The sequence below is a fragment of the Lissotriton vulgaris genome, chromosome 5, assembly GCF_964263255.1.
Source record: "Lissotriton vulgaris chromosome 5, aLisVul1.2, whole genome shotgun sequence".
In the NCBI taxonomy this organism is placed as follows: domain Eukaryota; kingdom Metazoa; phylum Chordata; class Amphibia; order Caudata; family Salamandridae; genus Lissotriton; species Lissotriton vulgaris.
Window position 1 is genome coordinate 6366614 of NC_141693.1, and position 19516 is coordinate 6386129.

The 19516-nt window shown below is 48.8% G+C and overlaps 1 protein-coding gene across 1 annotated transcript in view; it reads right to left on the reverse strand.

Annotated features, from left to right (window-relative positions):
• The window catches only part of SLC39A7 (solute carrier family 39 member 7), a 37041-nt gene extending 18237 nt beyond the window's left edge, over nt 1-18804 (reverse strand). Inside the window, exons 1-2 of the mRNA XM_086920647.1 lie at nt 18707-18804; nt 1424-1872 (exon numbers count right to left, since the gene is read on the reverse strand). Of these exons, the coding sequence (XP_086776773.1) occupies nt 1424-1870 (447 nt within the window). The 5' untranslated portion in view covers nt 1871-1872; nt 18707-18804. The remainder of the gene's footprint in view (nt 1-1423; nt 1873-18706) is intronic.
• Nucleotides 18805-19516: the final 712 nt, after the last annotated feature.

Consider the following 19516-nt stretch of genomic DNA (forward strand, 5'->3'; position numbering starts at 1 on the left):
CGCTACATGCAGATTCTCTCTCAAAGGCTAGTATGGACCGCAAAATATTTAGACATAAGATCTAGAGACTAAAGAGTTCAGATTCTACTCATTCCATCCTCTGGCACAATTCAGAGACACCAAAGACATACAGTGGTTCTTGGTTGTATAGGTAAAAAATATTTTGAAAACAGTAAAAATTTGATGTAAACTTATGCCATGAAGTGAGACACAGCACTTAAAGCAATAAAGTGATAGTTAACTACACTGCTCAGAAACAAGGAAAAGAAGGGAAAGCGCTGAAGTGATCTTACGTGTATGAAGTGCAAAAGGTACAAGATGTGTGCATGCATAGTATGAAAATGGACCCCACAGGCTCAAAGTTCCAGTACAGAAATAATCAGTAGTAACACAGTATAATCCAAACAAATCAGATTTTTTTATGGATCCATGTGGATTTAATGATGATTTAAAGGGGCATCATCAGAACAACAGATCATTGTTCAGAAGTGAAGGTAAAAGGTTGAATGGTCCTAGTGATAAGGAGCATAACATATTGAAACTACCGAATTAATATATTGTATTAACTGTACCATCCAGCAAATTCTGCGGCACAGTGTGTCTTGGAACAATGAAAATCACAGGCAGTGGCACCCCAGCAAGCAGGGTACACAACTTTCACAACCGACACTAAAACACCTTCAGGCATAAATCTGAAACTGCACGCAATAGTTGCTTCAATAACAGAGCCCACAGCGCTGCCACACTCAGTACACTGCCTTTAGAAGCAGAAGTTCATGATTGCTATATTTACTGCTTTTCAAATATCTTTAATCTATACCGCAAGGAGCCAGTGTATACGTTTCGGCTCTACTTGTCCTGGTGGTTATCGGGCTGCACCTGCTGCTATTGTGCCCAATGCCGAGTCAATTGGAGTCCTGATCTCATACCAGTTTCTAATCCAGTGTAACATGGACACACCAACAATACCAATTTTTCTATACAGTGCTGCCTGATATTTATTTACTGCTTCTAAAACATGAAAAAAACGAATGTTACTATTACCTCATTTATGTTACTCAATTAGCCAACCTCAGAATGGAAAGCAGAGTCTGCCCAGAAGGATTCAAACTCATGACCTCCAGGACACGGCATTTTGTCTTAGGTCAGCTCACTGAGAAATACCGTCGGCATAAATTACTTCATTATTTCTTTCTGGATGTCGAATAGACACCAGACAGTACTGGATTCAGGCCTCTTGCACGGGGTTAGAACCAGCACTTAGAACACATAGACACGCAAACTCTGAGACAAGTCACATACTTTACTAATCATGAACTGCAAGTGGACAAAAGGAGAGCAGACAGGGACACAAGGAGGACAGAAAGCAAGTAAATGTATGAAGGTAGCCGAAAATAAGAATAAAGTGAGAGGCAATACTAACATGTGTCCACAGCTCCACTGGGTCCAGCTTTTCCTTCCCGGTCAGCTTCTGGGTAGTCTCCTCTGAGGCTGGTCTGCCACGATTGGGTGCGTCTACCCTGTCAGAATGGCCTTGATGTGTGTGGCTGTGCCCATGGTGAAGATCCTCATGGGAGTGGCCATGGTGTGCATGGCTGTGTCCATGGTGCAGGTCTTCGTGGGAGTGGCCATGGTGTGCATGGCTGTGTCCATGGTGCATGTCTTCGTGGGAGTGGCCATGGTGTGCATGGCTGTGTCCATGGTGTGGCTCCGCGTGAGCGTGGCCATGGTGGGCATGACTGTGTCCGTGGTGAAGATCTTCATGGGAGTGGTCTTGTCCGCTCGCAGTTTGACTCAGCACAGCACAAGTCACAAGGACTGTGCCTATGGCACACAGCCATGCTCTTCTTCTGCCAACTGATGCTGCCATTCCTTAGAGTGGAGAGAAAGAAGCTATTAGCAAAGGCGAGAAGTACCAGAAATTGATTAACAAGTCCCACCCTTTAAATTCCCTGGCTACTGTAAAAGGCCACGCTGATGCACAATAGACTACAAATACCATGTACTGATCCTGAAGCGCAAGGAGGGAACCAAGACCTATACAGATGAGCAAACAGGCAAATTACCACTGACCCACAGTAGTGGGGAGATATGAGTGAAGAAACTACCAGAGTGATAGATGACTGCACTGTATGCCTATCAATGACGGCTATAAACACAGTGACCTTGGCCAGGAGCAGAAAACTCCAGGCCGAGCCAGCTCAGATGGGTGATATTTGGCACAGCTCAACCAAAGCTCAGGATAGCACCCCACTGCCTAGGAGCTGCCATTACTAGGTGCAGAGGTACCCATAACACCTACACAATAAGTGCAGTGAGACGTGGAATCCTCGAACTGAGTAACTCGGGCCGGACTCAAGGAAGGTGCATTTAACATATTACCATGACTTGTTTAGAGAACAATCTAGCATTAGTGTGGAATCACAATCCGACCTTTATTAGTACAGTCTTTTACAGCACAGTCTTGCAATCGGGGGTTACCATAAACAACCAAATGATATTCAGTGCACTGGCTAGGAAGAATAACAGGCTACGTTGGCTTCATTAGGTAACCAAACTTGAGCCCTGCCTATCACAAGTCAGCAAGCTCAAGGAGATGATGTAAGGAGCGCTGAAACTTTTCAGACACTCACTCCCAGTCACAGATCTGGGTTAAATCCATCATCATTCTTTAGCTCAATTCGCCACCTCAGTTCAGACCCAGCTATATGCAAATCGGTCTTGACCCTGTGCCTCATGGGAACAGTCCAGCCCGAACTGCCAAGCCAGGTCTTCCCTGAACTGGAAACAAGCAACCTGGGACCGGTTTCTGGGTAACACCCTTCATCAGCCAGGCTAGCTTGAATCCAGTGGCAAAGTGAGTAAAGGACCCAAGTCTGCAACTGGAGTCAAGCTATCCTGGCTGAGAGCCCGAAACCGGTCCTGGGATGCTGGTTTCCAGTCCAGGGAGGACCTGGCCTGGCAGTTCGGGCTGGACAGTTCCCATTGGGCGCAGGGTCAAGACTGAATTGCATATGTCTGGGTCCAAACTGGAATGGCATGGTGAGCAAAAAAGCGATGGATTTAGGCCCAGATCTCTGTACTGGGGTGAATGTATAACATTGTTCTGCATTCGGTCCATCAATTGTTCTTTTTGCATTTATCACCCCGAGTGTGACGGGTATGCCCAGACGTGGGTCCCGTGCTCTCCATGCAACTCGAGTCAAGCTACCCTGGCTGATGAGGGCTGAAAGCCCGAAACCGGTCCTAGGATGCTTTTTTCCAGTTCCAGAGAGTACCTGGCTTGGCAGTTCGGGCTGGACTGTTCCCATGGGGCACAGGGTCAATACCGATTTGCATATTGTATCATGATTTTTCCCACTTTTTCCAGACACTGGAGGAGGCCTGGCAGTGGCTGGAGGAGCGCCCGGAGGCGCAGGCGAGTGATAGAGCGCCCACCGGTGATGCGGGAGACCAAACCATAGAAATCACCCCATATGCCCAGAAGGGTAATGGCAGACGGAGACGTCGCACCGGTGGGTCTCTTGATTCCCAGCTCTCGGCGGGTGCTCATGCGCTCCGTTCCTCTGGGTGGCTTCAGTTGGGCAACGATATAGAGAAGGGCGCAGGAACTGAGAGTGGACACGCCTCATCTGAAGGGGACGAGAGGATAGGCCCTTTACTACACCCCTTGACGGGGGAAATATTGGCGCTGGAACAGGAGACACTGACTGGGGCTGGACCATCGCAAAATGAACCCCCGGACCCCAACTCTTGAACAAGGGTCTGCTGGGATGACCGTGGTTACAATTGACTCTGCCGGCGTAGGCAGGCTGGAGACGCACACCCCCTCTCTCTCTTTTTTCTCATCTTCTTCGCTTTTTCTGCTGATCTCGATTCTTTTCTTCTTTCTTTCGATTCTTGTCTTCTTAGCACTATAGTTTCTGTTTTACTATTTGGTGAGCTCTGTTTTGATGGTCTTGGGAAACCTGCACGAGTTCGTACCTGTGGAGTAAGTGGTACACAGGAGGGTGCCAGACCTCCGCCTGCCCTAAAAGTCTGCTTTCTGTCATGATGGCTGGGAGGACCACAGGGGGAGGAGGAGGTGGGGTAGGGGGTGAAGGGGGATCGCGATTGTTTTTTGGTTGGGAATGTTTTGGGTTCTATGTGGTTTCATTAGTTGGCACACTGCTCACGGGGCGAAACAGAGAGGCGCGCTCATCGCCCACCCCCTGCCTGAGGTACATTTGCACTATACGCCTGTATGGCTTCCCTGATCGGCCCAGAGACGGAAGTCTGGCAACAGGCCCTATAAAGTTCTCACATGGAATGTGAATGTTATGTTATGTTAATATTTGGTAGAGCGCGGTAGCTGCCCCAGCAAAGAGGCGTCCCGGCGCTAAGAAGATCACAGCAGCTTCAGGCGGAAGAGAGGGCAACAGCTAGGAGATCTAGGGAGGGGGGGAACAGATGGGTTTTGACGGCTTTTCGGAAAGCAGTCAGATTTTCCAATGAGCGGATATACAGAGGAAGGGAGTTCCATAGTTTGGCTCCCAACGCCCTAAAGGAGCGTCCGCCAGTGCGAGCAAGCTTTGTCCGGGGTACAGTCAGAAGGTGTTGACCTAGTGAGCGGAGGTTGCGTTGTGGCACATAAGGTGTTAAGAGTGGGCGGAGTAGTTCTGGGCGTCCAGTTTTAAGTACTTTAAAAATCATGATAAGTGTTTTGAACTGGATACGCGATTTGATGGGTAGCCAGTGCAGTTTTCGAATTGTAGCTCTGGCTGAACACCTGCGGGGGAGACCAACTAAGGCTCTTGCCGCGGTGTTCTGCACGCGTTGCAGTCGTGCTATCTCCGCTTTGTTGGCGCCCAGTAGTAGAACATTAGCGTAGTACAAACGGGAGAGAATTGTGGCTTGGACAATCAGCTGGCGAACCTTGGGGTCGAAGAATCTAAGTATTGGGTTGAGGCTCCTCAGCAAGCCCACACAGGTAGCTGTCACTTTTTTGTGTGGGTCTGAAAGCTAAGTGTGGAGTCCATCCAGACGCCAAGGTTTTTGACCAGGGATTTAGGAGGTGGGATGGTGCCCAGCGACGAAGGCCACCAGTGCTCGTTCCAGTAGCTGGTGTTCTTACCGAGGAGCAGCACCTCCGTCTTCCCTGCATTAAGCTGCAGGCAGTGTACCGTCATCCACTGGGCTACGGCAGCCAGACCATCTCTAAATCTTGAGGCTGTGGTGGAAGGGCCTTCAGTGAGGGTGATGGCCAGCTGCGTTTCATCTGCGTATGACACCAGCGTGAGATCCCATTCTTTAGCCACTGCAGCGAGTGGCTGCACATATAGGTTAAAAAAGGATGGGCTGGGTGCAGAGCCCTGAGGAACACCCTGTCCGATGAGGTGGGGCTGGGAGAGAAATGGGGGAGCTAACACCCGAAAAGATCTATCTTTCAAGAAGGAGCGGAATCATTCCAGGGCAAGACCTGAGATTCCTACATTGGCCAGACGATTTAGTAGTATGTTATGGGAGACCGTGTCAAAGGCTGCGCTGAGGTCTAACAGAATCAGCGCAGCACTTTGACCGGCATCAAGTATCATCCGTAGATGTTCAGACGTGGCTAAGAGGGCAGACTCGGTGCTGTGGCCCGTCCTGAATCCGTTTTGGGATGGGTCTAAGATGTTGTTAAGATCCATGTACTGGGATAGGATGGTGTTTACATTGGCCTCTGCAAGTTTAGAAAGCCATGGGAGCAGTGAGATAGGTCTAAAATTCTCCAACTTGGAGGGGTCCAGGGTCGGCTTCTTGATGATGGGAGAGACCCAGGCTTGTTTCCAAGCGGTCGGGACGTTGGCAGAGGAGAAGGAGAGATTCAATATGGATGCCAAGGAAGGAAGAAAGAATTCTAGGGATTCGATAAATTGGGCCGGCCTCATCGGGTCTGCAGGAGATCCAGATTTGACTTTCTTACATAGTGTCGTAAGATCCTCATGTGAAATTTCAGGTATGAGCATCATAATGGTGCCATTACTGATGGAATTGGGGGAATTAGATGGAACAGAGGCGATCTGTGGGAATGATTTGTAAATTTTTTGCACCTTCTCAACGAAGAATGTGGCAAGGTCCTCACATTGTTGCGCGGAGGTGATGCTTGCGGGGGGAGATCTGCTACTCTGCAGTTCTTCTACCAGTTTAAAATCAACTTTAGCGGGGTTAGGGCTACAGTTAATTTCCCCTGTATAGAAGGTGGCACTCGCGGAGCAGATAGCTTTGTGGTAGAGTTTTTTTTTCACCGGTAGATAGCTTTATCCCTATCATTGTATTCACGTCTCCAGAGTCTCTCGGCTTTCTTGCATTCCTTCCGCATGGATTTTAAGGTGTTGTTATACCATGGGTTGGAAGGGGAATTACGTCCCTTAGACCATTTGAGAGGAATGAGGGCATCTAGTCCCTTCGGGATCCAGTCATGAAAGGCAGCATATGTAGAGTTGATGTCCATATGTGTCTCATGCCGGAATTCTCCAAGAGCGGAGTGCAGGTCACTGGTTGAAAGTTTGTGCCACGGTCTTTTTAGGTGTCGAGAAGGTTCGGCCTTCTTAAATGTTTCTGTGATCAGTATGGTGAATTTAATTAGGTAATGGTCTGTCCATCCAATAGGTTTGGGTGCTTCTGTCATAGTTTCCAGGATGTTAGTGAAAACAGGGTCTAGAGTATGCCCAGCCGAGTGGGTGGCTGCCTGGATCAAAGGGTAGAACTGTAAGGCTGATAAGTCAGCTAAGAGGTTTTTAATGGTGGAGTCTTGATTCAGGTCAAAATGGAGATTGAGGTCTCCTAGTATGGTGAAATTGGCCGAGCTCACAACTAAGGAGTTTGCCACTTCAAGGAGAGCTTCAATAAATTTAGAAGTAGGTCCGGGGGGCCGGTAGATATAAAGGCCAGATAGGGAGAAGTGGGGGCCCGTAGTGATATTAAATCGAGCACTTTCACAGCTCGAGATATTTTCTTTAGTAAAAGAACAGAATGGATTGGGGGATGAGGTTAAGAGAGGATTGGTGCAGGTATATGTTAAGAGGGTACACCATGATATAGCCCTACTCCAGGAGACCCACCTGAAAGGTACGAAATGTGGTTTTCTGGCAAGGGGACCCTACAAGGTTCTGGCACATGCGGGGTACACGACGGGCTCCCGAGGGGCAGCTATCTTGATATCTCCTCCCTTTTGACGAATCGGACATGGACGGACCCTCAGGGGACGTATGTGGCAGTATCAGGGACGTGGGGGCACCAAAGGGTCACGGTAGTCTCGATTTACGCTCCTCCAAAGTGCCAGGCCAGGACCCTCTCCGGGCTGGCTGAGATCCTGTTAGACACATCAGAGACAACACACATTGAAGGTGGAGACTTTAACAACGTAATGTCCACCCCCTTAGACCGCTATGGAAACCGGGCAGGCGACCCCAGGACCACATCACAGGCTAGGGTCACGGAGACGTTAGGTTTGATAGACATTTGGCGGTGGCTGCATCCAGGCACCAGGGGCTACTCATACTACTCAGGGGCACATAAGGTACACTCGAGACTTGACTATATCTCCCTCCAACGACATGCGTTTGGGGCAGATGTTGAAGCTAATTACCTTGCAAGGGGAATCTCGGACCACTCGCCCCTCATGGTCAGGACAGTTGGCATGGGACATACAGAACACAGAGCTCATGCGGGGCCTTAGAGCAGACACAAAAGTGTACTTTGCTGAAAATGTAGGTTCAGTGCAATCAGGTGTGGTAGGCATATAAAACAGTGCTCCAAGATAGGGCCCAAAATCGAATCGCATGGGTGAAACGGAAAACGCAGGCGGAACTTACCTCCCTGGAATCCCAAATACCAACGTTAGAACGGCAATACCCGCCCGACAAAGACCCGCAGCTGCTTCGGCGACTGACTGATGTTCAGCAGCAATATAAAAGCCTGGTGACGGACGAGGCAAGTGCACAGGCACTAGCGACCCTACACAGATTGTACGACGCCCAGATTGTGGGGACCTTCGCTGCATACTTTGGTGACTTCTATGAGGCCAGGGATCTGGGTGAGTTGGCAGAGATCATGGATTACCGGACTACTGTTTCAACCTCGACATTAGCGGACGAGGATAAGGAGACCCTAGAAGCGGATATCTCGGCCACTGAAATCAGGGATGCCATAGCAATAGAACTGCTTACAGCAGGTGTTGCAGGCGGCGCCTGCAACGTAAAAACACATTCTACGCCCACCGAGGCCCTCTCATCCCTACAAACACCTATGTAGTAGTGATGCCCATCACTGATTGTATACAATCACCTGGGCACTGCTCCCTGATGCCAGCATGGCACATCACTGCTTTTAATCAACAGGAAAGGCTGAAGTTCTTGGCCTGCAGCGTCATGTCCCTATTAGTGGTGTGCGAAATCACGTCGTTAAAGTTTCAAAAAAGCACTCTTCTGTAGTGAGATGTAATTTTCTGGTATCTTGTGTCATCTTTTTTTACCCGGGTGCGCCACTTATGTAAACAAGCGAAAGCATGGCGCGGCACGTGTAACCTGAGACACCAGGAATGCAGCTGAAAGCCAGCTGGCAGCCTGCGCGCCCCTGCTTGCTCCCGAGACCCATAGGCCATGTGAGTGAACGTTCACAAAAAAGGCGGAACATAACCCAGCCTTTGGCCATTTGAATGCTTTCATTATTGAAAGCCACACGCCAAGGCCAATGGGATGTGTGGGAGGAGGAAGACCCACACAGAGAAGTCTCTTGGAAGTCTGAAGTGATTCCAAGAGGCCCTCTCCTAGCAACGCATGCGCGCTGAGCTAGGGGAGACCTAAAAATGAGCTATCAATACAAGAAAATGAGACATAACAAAAGTTTTGGGTTACCCTACATTTTCATAACCAAGGTGTAAACGGGACACAGAAAGACAACCAAGGCTTGGTGCAAATGTTCTATACACCGATGTGTTTTTAACGCTGGCTCTAACACTGGAGTCTAAATGACTGCTAGACTAGTGAATCTTCTAGAGAAGAGGCTGAAGAGTCAGAAGCAATATTCACCCAACACTTTCCCATATTTCCCATCATAAAGAGTGAGTTTGATCCAGTCGGTAGGCCAGGGAAGCAAATGACAGGCGTAAAAGGATTGTGAGGGAGAGAACGGAGAAAGATTCATCATAAAAGGGGCCAAGTCACCTTCATCACTCCAGACTGGGCAAAAGGGTGTGGTACGTAGACCTGCACCTCTCCAGGTGTCCCCCTGTCCAGCTTTCTTTCAGGACAGACTTCTTGGATTCCGTACCACCAACGTGTTAGTCCAGGAGGTGGAACAGGTTTGTCGCTTGGTGCGCAGAACACAACTTTGGCATCTTGACGGCTTGAATGTCCTAGTCCTCTAGTTTGCGCTCTGGACAGCAGGAGGGTGCTGAGGGACAGCATCAAAGGGTAAATTGTGGTCATGTCAACTTTCCTGTCTCCTGGATCAGTCCCTCTTGTTCAAGTCTCCAATAATATTTCTGAGGGGTTTCTCAAGTGTGCCACAACCCACTTCATTTGTCATGCCTCAATGGGTTCTGAATGAGGTGCCATCTGTTTGGATGGGTGCACTGTTTTAGCACCTTCATTGTGGTCAGTTAAATCTGTTTTTCTAGTTGCTGTCACTTTGCGGAGGCATGCCAGTGAGTAGAAAGCGTAGTTTTTGCACACCTTATTCACCTTTCTTTGTGGACACCTTCGGCATACAAACTAATAAAGTATTTCCACCCCACGATGGGGATCCAGATGACAGGATACCCCCATTGGCCTGCTCGACTAAGAATATAAGATTTTTGCTACTTGTACTTTTCTCAAGGCCTATTCATCAGTGTTGATAAATGTGTAATAACAAGCTCACAAAAATCGCAAAGGGGACAGAATCTAGAAATCTCGGTTTGGTCTTCGTCATTGTGTAACGCTTGGCTCCATTTTACAGAATGTATGTTATCTTCACAATAAAGGCCCTGCCAACCCTTGCAGGGCTTTGGCGGTGATTAGCAGATTTTTACTGCTATCCAACCTAAAGTGTACCCATTTTACCGACCATAAAAGGAATTACAGCGGTTTCCGTGGGTTAGTATTACATGTGAGTTTCTTGTTTGCAGCGTGTTTTCCGTTTGAATGATCAATGTGCATTTGAACTGCAGCGCAATATAGAAACCAGAGCCCAATGGAGAAAAGCGTTCCTAACCCTACTTACCGTCTCCTCCACCAGGAAAACAACTCATGGCCTAACTCTCTCTATCGCACCTTCCCACCTCTTCCCTGGCAGGACTACCATTACTATCTATAACAACGGGATTGTCCTTATTCAATCCACGGACAAGAACCTGGAACTACTAGACAACCTGTTCCCCAAGTTCAAAGAGCACCTCTCCAATCCGCGGACCCCCACCCTGATCTTCACCAGCACCATCACCCCTGACGTTGCAGCCCCCACCTACAACACCTCTACCCCCAGCACCCCAGTAAATAGCCCACCCGTTGTTAACACCCCACATTCCCCAAGGACAGACTCCCCCAGCACCCCAGTAAATGGCCCACTTGCTGTGACTAACACAAACGCCGCCACCTCTTATACTAACCGCCCCTCTAACGTGATCTCTTTTACCCCCACTCACATCCCCCCTATCCCTCTCCTCCCTGACATAACAACCCACACCCGCAACACGCCACCTGTACACACCACCGCTCGGAGTTTATCCCCCCCCCTCGCATCCCCCCCACGACAGACGCCCCCCCCCCCCTCCCCAGCTCCCTCCCCACCCTCACCCGCGACACTCTCACACCTGGCAAAACAACTCTCACCCACAACACGCCACCATCTGATAACATCACCACTCGAAGCCTATCCACCCCTCCCATACCCCCTACTGCGGACACCTTTCGCCCCCCAGCCCCCTCCCCACTCCCACCCACGACACTCACACCCTCCCAACAACACACACAGAACATACCACCTCTCCTACCTTAGCATCCCCCTCTCTCCCACCTCCTACTCTCAGCCCTCACTACCATCCGGTCTCCCCCACTGTCTTCGGCCTTCACTCACTCTTCCACTCACCGGCTCCCTCTCCCACTGGCGGCACTACCTATGCCTCCCACCCACCGCCATCACCGCCTGCTTCACTCACACCCCCCGCCAACCACGCCATTATATCCCCCCCTTCGATTCCCTGCCCGCCTTCCAGTTCACTACACAACCTCTCACCAATGGCTCCCACCACCTTCGCCATCCCCAATGCTCCCCCTGACCAGACTTTACCCACCCTCCAACAAGTCAAAGAGGATATTCTACAAATCAAAAAAGATGTCCGCGCAATCAAAGACCTGCTCTCATCACAGCCCAGCCCTCCTCCCATCATCCCTCTACCCTACAAAGGACACACCCGCCCTACATACCCTCGCCTCCAACGACATCCGCGCTGGCCGACTATCCCCGTTCGCAACAACTCCCACCGCCCCCGCCGTGTCCTCAACCCACTGTCGGACCGCAACCTATGCTCACTACTACGCTCTTATGGCTCGGGTCCGGTAAAACACATACCCAGCACACACATCCCCATACCCACAATTCTTACAAACCCTCTGAGGCTCCCAACACTCAACAACAGAGGTTCCGTCCCTAACAACCTCAGAAAAGTTCCCCTCACTCTAGAAAGCTCGACCACCCCTCTCTCTCCCAAACTCAAATGCATCCTACTCAATTGCAGATCGGCCCAGAGACACTCCTCCGACATCGCAGAACTCGTCTCAGCTAGGGATCTGGACCTAGCCATTCTAACAGAAACTTGGCTCACTGAAGCCTCTACCCCGATTATGGACATACTAGTCCCCCCCAACTATCACATCATTAGGTTAGACAGGTCTTCAGACAAGACGGGCGGGGGAATTGCATGCATTTTTAAAAGCAACCTCTCCGTTACTAAAGTCACCTCCCCCTCCCTCTCCTCCTGTGAACTCCTCTGCCTCGACATTACCAGCGAGGGCAAACAAGTTTGTGCTCTACATCTCATCTATCACCCGCCTGGTGACAATCTCATATTCACCCAACAACTCATGGACATGATCACTTCCAATGCCGGTCGGCAGACCACCCAAGTCTACCTGGGTGACTTCAATCTCCACTGGAACGACCAGAAAGACACAGTGGTAAATAGTCTCAAAACTTTCCTTAATGCACTTGACCTCACCCAAATATGTGATAGACCAACACACGACAAAGGCGCGATACTTGATCTCATCATTGCCAAAGAGAATTCTACACAACTGGAGACGATTCTACCCTGCGACTGGTCAGATCACCACATTATCACATTCTTTATCAATGAAAAAGTTAAACCTAACCCGACTCAACCAATCAAATCCAAAACATGGAAAAGGGACATGAAGAATCTCAACGCCTCTACTCTGCCTCCCCACATCGGCAATCTCCTCCTTCCCCCTTCAGGTGCCTCGGATGTTCAATCATTGACTGACCACTACCTTGAATCTATGAATACATTAGTCAATGAAGTCGCCCCACTGCAACTGAAGAGAGTCTCCACCAAAACTTCTAACCCCTGGTATGACGACAGACTCAATGACGACAGGCGTTCGATGCGAATGGCAGAGCGCACCTGGAGAGCGGACCCCTCAGCACTGCACCTCAAAAGGCTCAAAAACAAGAGAAATGCCTACTTCAGGAAAATAAAGCGAACAAAATTGGACTTCTTCAGCCGCCAATTGGACCAAGCAAAAAACAGGCCAAGAAAACTCTTCGAACTAATGAAAACCCAAACAAAGGCACAAACCCTACAATCAAGTAGCACAACAAGCGACACCCCACACTGTGAAGACTTCTCTGCTTTCTTTAAGCTAAAGACTGACAACATAAGAAATGACCTCATCATGGATGTAAGCCGATTCCCCAACCACACAAGAATGGCTAACACTCAACCTAAAAACATGGCTTCCTGGCAGTACTTCGATACCTACTCGGAAGAAACAATACATAAACTGCTCTGCACCTTGAAGCCCTCTAACCACCACACAGACCCTCTACCTGCTAATGCTGTAAAAGACTTCATCCCCTTGCTCCTCCCTCTCTGGACCAAAATCATCAACTGCTCCCTGCAACAAGGCCTCATTCCGGACTCCCTCAAGGTGGGGCAAGTCACACCTATACTCAAGAAACCTACAGCTGATCCGACTGACCTAAACAATTACCGACCCATCACCAATATCCCCACCCTGGCCAAACTGCTGGAGAAATGTGTCCAACTCCAACTAACAAGACACATTGACCAATTTGACCTCCTCAATTCTCATCAATCAGGATTCCGAGCGAAACATAGCACGGAAACAGCTATGACACACATAATTGATGACGCCCTCCAAATTCTTGATCGCAATGAGTCCTGTCTCCTCATCCTTCTTGACCTCTCGTCAGCATTTGACACGGTCAAACATGAGAACCTGCTGGAGCTGCTAAGCACTAGAATGGGTCTATCGGGAACGGTTCTCAAATGGTTTTCGTCCTTCCTACACAACCGGTCTCAGAAGTTCAAGATCGATAATGTGCTATCTTCACCTGTGCCTGCAGATCTAGGTGTTCCACAAGGATCCTCCCTCTCCCCCACTTTGTTCAACCTCGTCATGGAACCGCTCGCCACCTTGCTCCAAGCTTCTAATGTCCAATTTCATATGTACGCCGACGACACACAACTGTACCTAAAGCTTCAATCTCCGGAAGATATCAAACATCTGAATTCCACGCTTATTAACACTCAATCTTGGCTAGCCGATAATCACCTCAAACTAAATGCTCTGAAAACTGAGTTCCTTCTCATCTCACCCCCGGCGAAAATTTCCACCACCCAAACATGGCTCAACAACCTAACAGCACTCAATGCCCAACCCACCATCGTGGACTCAGCGAAATCCCTAGGCATCACACTGGACGCCAAGCTCAACATGCAGCAACACATCAGCAAAGCCACAAAAGCAGCTAATTTCCAAATCAACACACTGAGGAAAATCAAACCCTTCCTCCCGACTGAAGACTTCCAAACTGCTGTACAAGCGTTAGTCATCCCTCGAATCGACTACGGAATTGTGACCCTCAGCGGACTCCCGCTATCCACAACAGCACCCTTAAGAGCCTCCCTGAACGCTGCCGCAAGACTCATTACTGGCTCAAGAAAACATTCGCACATTTCCCCAGATTTAAAGTCCCTAAAATGGCTGCCTTTTGAAGCCAGAATACAACTAAAAATTGCAGTTATGACACACGCGGCCGTGCACCACAATGCACCCAACTACCTCGCTCAAAAATTGTCCATAGCAGGAGGTTCGAGGTCCAATAGAAGCTCAAAACATCTACTCCTGAAACCCCGTAGATTCAGGAAAGAGAAAACCTACAAGCGCTCCTTCTCAGGAATGCCACCCAGGATCTGGAATGCGCTCCCGCCTGAAACTAGGCGTATCTCCTCCGCTGCACTCTTCAAGAAAGAGGTGAAAACCATCCTTCTGGCCAAGATCTCCTGAACCTTATAGGTGGTGGATCAGAGACTCTACATTGCCTTGTATCAATGCTCACCTTGTCCTTTGGCACTATACCTCTACTTGATGGTGACACTACTACGCTACTTTCTTCCTACCGACCAATATATGAGACACATTGGGTCACTGATTCACCCTCCCGATGCCCTCACTCAGTGCGCTCTCTATACTAAAACACTGGTATAAGCCTGCCACACACCCAAGGTGTACCGGAACACCTCTGTAATTGGGATCAATGACTTGTGCCGTTTTATTACCTGTTCACCTGACTGTATATTGATATGTTTTATGTATTTTATTATTATCCTTTCATGTTAGTGACTACTACATTGCTCCCATTACCTCTGTTCATTCCTACTGCCCCTACCCTGTCATTGTGAAGCGCTCTGATATCTGTAAGGATCTTGTTCGCGCTATATAAAACTTTGAATAAATAAATAAATAAAAATAAACGAGCAGTGAAGGTTTCAGAAACACAGAGACTTGTGCTTTGCACAGGTCCTGAAACAGGATATTATCGATGCTGCTTTTACATATTTCGGGCAGGCCATTTTCGGGTCTGGTAGTTTTGTCAGTCTAAAGGGCCCCCACCCCATGGATATTTCAAATCATCCCTTCAGGCTGGGTCAGATGGCCGTCATGACATGCCTGCCGTGCCCGGTCATTCTGCATAAGAAAGGGTTTTAATTACTGAACAGCAACCGCCATGGAGCCGCCAGACAAGCACTGGCATGGCCCTGCCCTGTCTGCCCTCTCTAGGGAGCCTGCTCGTCCTCACCCCAATTGCTACCGAGTACTTTGCTCTGTCTTCAGCGTGTTGGTGGAGGCGTCATCCCATTGTGTACGTCTCTACGTGCGCCGTCCCTACCCGAGAGGACGGCCATAACAATCAAATCCATGCTGCAGCCAAGGCAGGGGGCAAGCTTTACACTGTCGTCTAGAGAGCAAGGCAGGTTCCAGGTGTTGGGTAAAGTCACACATCCCTGAACTGGCTCTCCTTCAAATGTATCTTTCCCTGGTGCCCTTTGATAAGAATGTCTACTGTTATTGTACAAAGAGGGAGATGCTAAAACATGCGTTTGTGGAGGCTCACTGGTCTTTTCGACATAGTCTGTTGATACAATAGTACATTTCAGACTCCAGTGTGTTCATTTTGCTGGGTCAGGTGCAGAATGATGTAGGGTTATGCCTTCTAAAGTAACATACAGCCTGATTCATCAATCTCCCGTTTTGCGAGGCCCTAATAGCGAATTATAGCGATTCGCTATTAAGGACTCGCAAAACGGGATTCATGTAGGATTAGCAAAATTTATTGCGATTCCTACTGATTCCTTATTTGCGATTAGCAAATTGCTAATCGCAAATAAGGTTGCGATTTGAAGGGTGCCAGGGGTGTCCAAAGGACACCCTGTAGCACCCCTCAAATGCACATTTGAACAGGTGTTGCGCACACACATGTCCAGAGGACATGTGTGTGTAACATGCAAAAGAAAAAAAATGCAGTAAAGTGCTTTTTACTCTTTTTTCGCAATTTACCACCAAGTCAGACTTGGTGGTAAATTGCGACCAAATATTGCGAATTTGCAATTTCCAATTGGTTGATGAATTGGATTTAAGGAATCTCTATTAGAGATTCCTTAAATCCAATTCCTCGCAAATATGCGATTTCGGTAATAGCGATTTTTGCATTTGGGATGATGAATCCGAAATGCAAAAATCGCACTCGCAAACGGCCAGATTCTCAGAATCTGGCCATTTGCGAGCGCAATTCATGTTGATGAATATGGTCGATAGTTTGCACGGTCTAATTCTCTAGGAGAGGAAAATACATGTTCCCGACCCCTCCTACCTAAAGAGAGGCAGATACACAGGACTGGTTTGGTGTGGCATCCTCTTTTCCAAGTGCCCTCTAGGCTGTTTTCCAGACATCATTTGTGGAGAGTGATGCTTCTCATAGCAGCCTGGAGCACCCACAACAGAGGCACAGAGAGGTGTGAACTAACAGCACCTGTCTACCAACAGCCACAAAGACAATGATGCAGAGAGAGACAAAAGCTGTCTCACGTGAATGACCCATCTCACTCTGCAGCCCTCCTTCTCCAAGAGGAAGTGCTACAGGATACTATTGAGCAGCTCCTCTAAGCAAAAGGACCTCATGGAATTTCTATAGGCGCCTTGTCTCTTTTCTTCAAACTTCAGTGTCTAGCTCTCCTCCCTCCTGATACACCACCACTGCCTGGGAAAACCATGTCAACCCCATCTAATGCACAGAACGGCAAAATGGAATCCACATGCCTCCATTGCTTTGGTTCACTTATACATGCAATGCATATGCTACACTGACCACAAACACGCCCACCAGAAACTTGTAAAGTAAGATACCTTCGCATCAGCCGTTCCTCTGCTGTACCACACAAACAAACTAAAATGGGATCTGGTGACAAAACAAGGCACACATCTAACTGCTCTCGGCCAGTGTCAATTAAATAATTTGTGGTAAGTGATAAAACTTCAATACAGAATAGCGAGGAAAGATCTTTGAATGAGATATTTTCTTTTGACTGCACCAGCTCCTTTTGTGATACTCCATACTATGTTTAAAAGGGCAGTTCTAGGCTTGGGACGCAACAGGCTAGGGCTTTTAATTTTTAAATGATGTGCACACACAGAAGCACATGTTTACGCTGTCTGCTCCGGATTTTGAGAGCTATACATCATGTTTCTTTCTATAGCTTACATTCTCTGATTGCTTGTGAACTCAGAAAGCCTTTTCCCACTATATTTCCAAAAACCCTTCATGAAAAATTGACGACTAGCCTCCTCTCAATCTCATGCTGGTCTGCCTTGATCTCTCTTATTGTACTTTTGCAACTGGCGGACACGTCATTTCAGACCACAATCTTTTCCCTTTAAAACACTCTCCCTGAAACCCAACATTACCTAATCTCGCCAGCTTATCTATCTCACCCAATCATAAACCTGAAACCAAATAGCACTAGTGAGAATATCCATTTGGAGTTAAATATAAACTATCACAAATTAACTGCATGCATGTTTTTCTTGACAGCACATAACTAGTTGCACTTACCAACAACAACTTACTTAACCACTAACCTTGGGTTCTGGAGTACAGTGCTATTCGGCCTAAAACGCCTCATCAGGGGTAGTAAGCAGTATATATATACAATTACAACCAGGGAGCATATGGCAGAGATGAGCCTCTTGTTGAATTGTTGTGTTATTGCATTCACATAGCACTTAATACCTCTGACAAGGTGGTTGAAGCACTTATGACGAGAGAGCAGACGTGTCAAAGAGATGATGGGATATTGTGGCTAGGTACATGTGGTTTGAAGGGGGTGGACAGGGCCCACGTGGCTAGATGCGGATGGACAAGGCCCACGTGGCTAGATGGGGCTGCACAGGACCCACGTGGCTAGATGGGGCTGCAGAGTTGACATGGCTGGGATGGAAGAAGGGTGCACAGAGGGCACACATAGCTAGGAGGTGTACATAGAGCACATCGCTAGCGTGGGGTTGCATATTGTTGGGGTTGCACAAGGCTGGTGGGGGTGGACAGATCTCAAATGGATGCTAGGAGGATGGGCATAGGTCACATAACTGGAGGGGGTGCATAGGCTCTGCAAGGCTGGAGGGTGGATGCACAGTGAGCAAGTGGCTGAAGTGAGGTAGCAGAGTCCTCATGGCTGGGTCCATATGGCTTGAAGGGGGGGGGGGCGGATGTAAAGGGCCACCTGACTGGAAGGAGGATGCACAGGGGCCACATGGCTGGAGAAGGGACTCATACGGTCCACAGGGCTGGGGAGAAGTCAACAGAGGCCAGGTTCCTGAAGGGGTGGATGCACAGGGGTCACAACGCTGGGGGAACGCATGATCTGCTAGGAGGGGGGGGGGGGCACACAGTGTAAACAGCTGCAGGGGGGCCAATGTATAGTCCTGTAAGATACAGTGCCACCCCCTCCTGCCTGAGCCTCACCCCCCTTCCCATGCCTGAGCCCCCTTTACCCACCCCCTCCAGGGCCTTTCCCCGTGTTCTCCCTGCCCTGTGCCCCCCTCCAGCTCAGTGCCCACCCACCTATCGGTGCCCCCCCACCCGTGCCCCGGCCGCCCCCTCTCACCGGCTCCGGCTCCCTTCTCACACACAGACGTGGCAGCAGCAGCACATCAGACACAGACAAGGGGCGGGGCTTCAGGGGGTAGAGGCGGGGCCAGGGGCGGAAGTATTCATTCGACGCCGGTTTAGTGAAGCCATAGAACTACACGTCACAGAGACCGGAAGTGATCTCGACCCGGACATCCGGGTGTCAGTAATTGTTTATCCGACTTGTACTTTAAAGACCCCTGTCCATTATTGACCCACCGAACATTCAAAATCCAGCCTGTTTAATATGTTATTAATATTTAGTACTGCGAACGTCATCTGAATATCGATAGGTAATGTGAGCTCGAAACAGAGGGGCATTACCAAGAAGGAGTAGGTAACATAGATTGGTTTGTCTGGCGCTATTCAACGATATTAAGAAGAGTACACATTGTTTGTCCTTGTCACGATAACTTGAATGTACTGGTTTGGAATATAAGGAATTCGTTCGACTCTGAGGTATCGGATTGAAAGCTTTGGAGGTTTATGCTAACCTTTCTGGAAGGGGAGTGTGAACACACATATGGCACCGCTGAGGCCATTGGAATAAAATGACCAGTCGGCGTCAGCTGAGGGCCTGCTGTTCCTGTGAGGTGGATTATCAAATAGAGAGGTGGGGCCCCTTCATTCGTCTCAGAGGACAAAACACGTTGAACTCGTCTTCTTTCCCTTGGGGTCTTTTTCAAAACCCTATACTCAAATCCTGAGAGAGCGTGGGACAAACTGGACTTCTAGAGAGATTTCATTTGTTTTTTAAAGTCATTAAAAAAATACATGCTGAGTTCTA